This window comes from Monopterus albus, unplaced genomic scaffold (genome assembly GCF_001952655.1).
Source record: "Monopterus albus unplaced genomic scaffold, M_albus_1.0 scaffold26.1, whole genome shotgun sequence".
NCBI lineage: Eukaryota > Metazoa > Chordata > Actinopteri > Synbranchiformes > Synbranchidae > Monopterus > Monopterus albus.
The window spans coordinates 1,539,917-1,543,828 of NW_018127906.1; the positions used below are offsets into that span (position 1 = coordinate 1,539,917).

At 45.8% G+C, this 3,912-nt stretch overlaps 1 protein-coding gene across 12 annotated transcripts in view; it reads left to right on the top strand.

Annotated features, from left to right (window-relative positions):
• The window catches only part of cntrl (centriolin), a 41,897-nt gene that overhangs the window by 17,447 nt on the left and 20,538 nt on the right, over positions 1–3,912 (top strand). For 11 of the 12 annotated variants that reach the window (XM_020595084.1, XM_020595085.1, XM_020595093.1 and 8 more), the window contains one exon: positions 1,789–1,965. In XM_020595084.1, coding sequence (XP_020450740.1) covers positions 1,789–1,965 — 177 coding nt within the window. The remainder of the gene's footprint in view (positions 1–1,788; positions 1,966–3,912) is intronic. The other variant, XM_020595087.1, reaches the window with a different exon arrangement.

The window sequence follows — 3,912 nt, forward strand, 5'->3', positions numbered from 1 at the left end:
GTTTGGGTCTGCCGAGTCTGTCCAGCTTCCTCCCCCGCCATCGGATCCAGCTCACCACCAGGTGGTGATCAGTTGACAGCTCCGCCCTCTCTTCACTCGAGTGTCCAAGACATACGGCTGGAGGTCAGATGAAACAACCACAAAGTCGATCATCGACCTCCGGCCTAGGGTGTCCTGGTTCCATGTGCACTGATGGACACCCTTATGCTTGAACATGGTGTTCATTATGGACAAACTGTGACTAGCACAGCAGTCCAATAACAAAACACCACTCGGGTTCAGATCGGGGGGGCCGTTCCTCCCAATCACGCCCCTCCAGGTGTCACTGTCGCTGCCCACGTGGGCGTTGAAGTCCCCCAGTAGAACAACAGAGTCCCCAGTCGGGGCCTTTTCCAGCACCCCTCCCAGGGACTCCAAGAAGGCCGGGTACTCTACACTGCCATTTGGCCCGTAGGCGCAAACGGCCGTGAGAGACCTATCCCCGACCCGAAGGCGCAGGGAAGCGACCCTGTCGTTCACCGGGGTGAACTCCAACACATGGTGGCTAAGCTGGGGAGCTATGAGCAAGCCCACACCAGCCCGCTGTCTCTCACCGTGGGCAACTCCAGAGTAGTAGAGAGTCCAGCCTCTCTCGAGGAGTAAAGTTCCAGAGCCCAAGCTGTGCATGGAGGTGAGCCCGACTATATCTAGCCGGTACCTCTCAACCTCCTGCACAAGCTCGCGCTCCTTCCCCACCAGCGAGGTGACATTCCATGTCCCCAGGGCTAGTCTCCGTGTCCAGAGATCGGGTCGTCGGGGCCCCTGCCTTCGACTGCTGCCCAATCCACTGCAGGTGGTGGGCCCACGGGAGGACATGCCCACGTCGCTCGTTCGGGCTAAGCCCGGCCGGGCCCCGTGAGGGCCCCAACCCCGGGCCTGGCTCCAGGGTGGGGCCCTGGCTGCGCCATGCCGGGCGACGTCACGGTCCTTGATTTTAATCTATTCATTGGGAAGTAACTAAGTATATTTACTCAAGTACTCTATTTAAGTATAAATTAGAGGTACTTCCTGAGTACTTCCATGTCCTCCTCCTTTATATTGTGACTCCATGTCAGAGACGAACCGTGTACTTTTTACTGCACTACATGTACCTGATCATTTCAGTTCCTTTCCCCAGTCAAATGAATCAAGCCAAACCCAGTAGAACCATCAGACTCTATAGTTCCCGGTGGAATCCACCAGCTACCCAGCAGGATGTAAAGTACTTCACAGTATAAATATATAAGGTAGTTACCATCAGCTCCACCTTTACCAGCTGCAGCATTAAAGTGATGGACACAGTAATTAGTCACTATGATCCAGTATCAGAGACGTTACTGGGACACGGGCCATTCTGCAGGACCAGTACTGGTACTGATGGTACTGAAGGTAGATTTGGATGCTGGTACTTTTGTACTTTTACTTAAGTAACATTTGGAATGCAGGACTTTTACTTGTAACAGAATATACTGTGGTATTGCTACTTTTCCTTCTGTAAAGGATCGGAGGACATCTTCCTCAGCACTTCCAACACATCCACCAAATCACCATGAGCTCCTCAATGTCACTCCATGTCCCACTGTGGTATTTCTACTTTTACTTAAAGATCTGAATTACTTCTTGCACTGCTTACGCTGAGTGCACCAAATTAATTCTTTCTTTTAGTCCTCAGATGAGATTTGTGCAAAATGGAAAGATATAAAATCCTTGATTCTTTAGAGCCCCTTGAGGCAAATTTGTGATCTGTGATATCTTTTGCTGTGTGTCCAGCAGAGGGCGCTGTGTCATCTCCTCAGTAAACTGACTGTCCTGGAGGGGCTGAGAGACGAAGCTGATGAGACGCAGAGACAGTTGGACAGACAGACTGAGGAGAGCAGGAAGACGGAGAGGGACACAGAAGAACTGGAGACACAGCTAGAGACGCTGGACTCCACAGACCCACATCACGTGAGTTAAGCTCTGAGTAGGTTCACATGCACTTACCTGACAGGTTATTGTTCACCTGTGTGCACATGCAGCAGATCTCTGATTAGACATCTCCCTCCTTCCAAATTTGCTGTGAAAACTCTGCTCACTTACGTTAAACGCACTGACCCGAAGTCACTGATTCCTGATTGTCTTTTCTTTTTGTGTATTTAATCATAAGATATAACATTAATAACAATGATGGTCACTTCATTTATACAGAACTTTCTAGTGCTTTACAGTAAAAACAAGGATATAAGTAGTACAACCCCAAACCTACAATAAACAAGAAAATATAAGGTACCCTGTAGAGCTGTAGTATTTTAATCAGTTTTCCTTTTATTTTTCCTAGTAGAAATGATTTGTAATTTGTTTTATTAAACTTAATATCTTTGAGCTGTGGGAAATCTGAATCAGAATCGGCTTTAATCGCCAAGTATGCTGAGCATACAAGGAGTTCGTCTCTGGAACAGAGGCTCTCGGTGTGGTTTAGGCAACAGACAATAAACAACAGACAAGAGAATAGTGCAATCAAAGGTAGGGGAAGCGTGGTAGAAGGAGAAGAGGCAGTATTCATAAACTTTAAATACTTATATAAACATTTTGAGCTATCAGAGTGGTGCATGTAGCGGTACTTTTTACAATTATTGCACTGCGGTGGTTGCCAAGTTCTGTTGCTTCAGTCATACATAGCTACGTGTTCATCAGAGTGATGGTGGAGGGGGAAGAAAGTACAATGTGTATTTTTCACCTTTTTCAGATATTTTATAGATGAAATTATTCACTGAGAAAATATTCAGCAGATTAATCAACAATGAAAGTAATGATTAGGTTAGCTTGACCAATGCAAGATTGCTGAGGGTGATACCACTATTTCTGTTTTAAAAATCAAAGGGTGATATATCGGCTCTTGTTAATTGTCTTTACACAACCTGTAACATAAATAAACCTGTTCAACGAGGTTCCCTGCACTGAGCAGGACATTTTACGCTGAGGTTTAACGGAGCAGAGATGACAAAATTCCTTTTCTGACAAATAAAATGACAATGGCTGCATGTCCACAATAAATTATATCACATAGAATATAGCTGTTGAGCTGTGGGGTGAAGACTGGGTGAAGACAGCCGTTGGTAGCAACTGTCTTTTATCAGTCTGTGTTTTATTTCACAACCACCACAGCAGGACACTGGCCTTGCTCCATGTGCAGAATAAAGATTGTGTGAGCACTCAATTTTCACTGTCAACGTTTCTGAGTTTGTTTGACCCACTCACGTGTTACACTTTGCAGTCCAGATAAAAACCAGACCCAGACCAACAGCTGGTGACCTCTGTTATAGGCTCTCAATGCACACACGGATAAATGATTACTAAACGTTCAACTGCGGAATTGTGTGGGGCTCCGTGGATGAAAGCTGAAAATGACCATCAACAAGGATGGGATTTGAACCCACGTGGGCAGAGCACAATGCATTAGCAGTCCATCACTTTAACTGCTCGGCCACCTCGCGCCCTGAAAGTTATGGCATTATCACACTCACCTGTCCTGTATTTAGCTGGAACATTTAGTGACCATTTAATTGTTTCCAGGGAAAAATACAGTAGAAAAGCAAAGTGTAACTGCCTGCATCGCCCCCTCCAGTTACAGTAGGTTAAGGGTATGAGAAGCTGCACAATATGGCTCCTTATCCCACAGGTGACATCCCCTGTAAGACTCATAACCCAGCTTAACATGCTAAGTGAGCGCTCTACCATTTGATCTGCCCCTGTGAGTTAAAGGAGCCATTGGCCCAGAATATCAAATTCCTTTTAAGCTGGAAGTTTACTTGTACTTTAAAAAATTGATTTTTTTTTTTGAGAACAAGTCAGTTCCATCAGAATATCAAACACTCCTTTTAGGCTGAGATGTAACTTAATGTGAATATTTTTGTT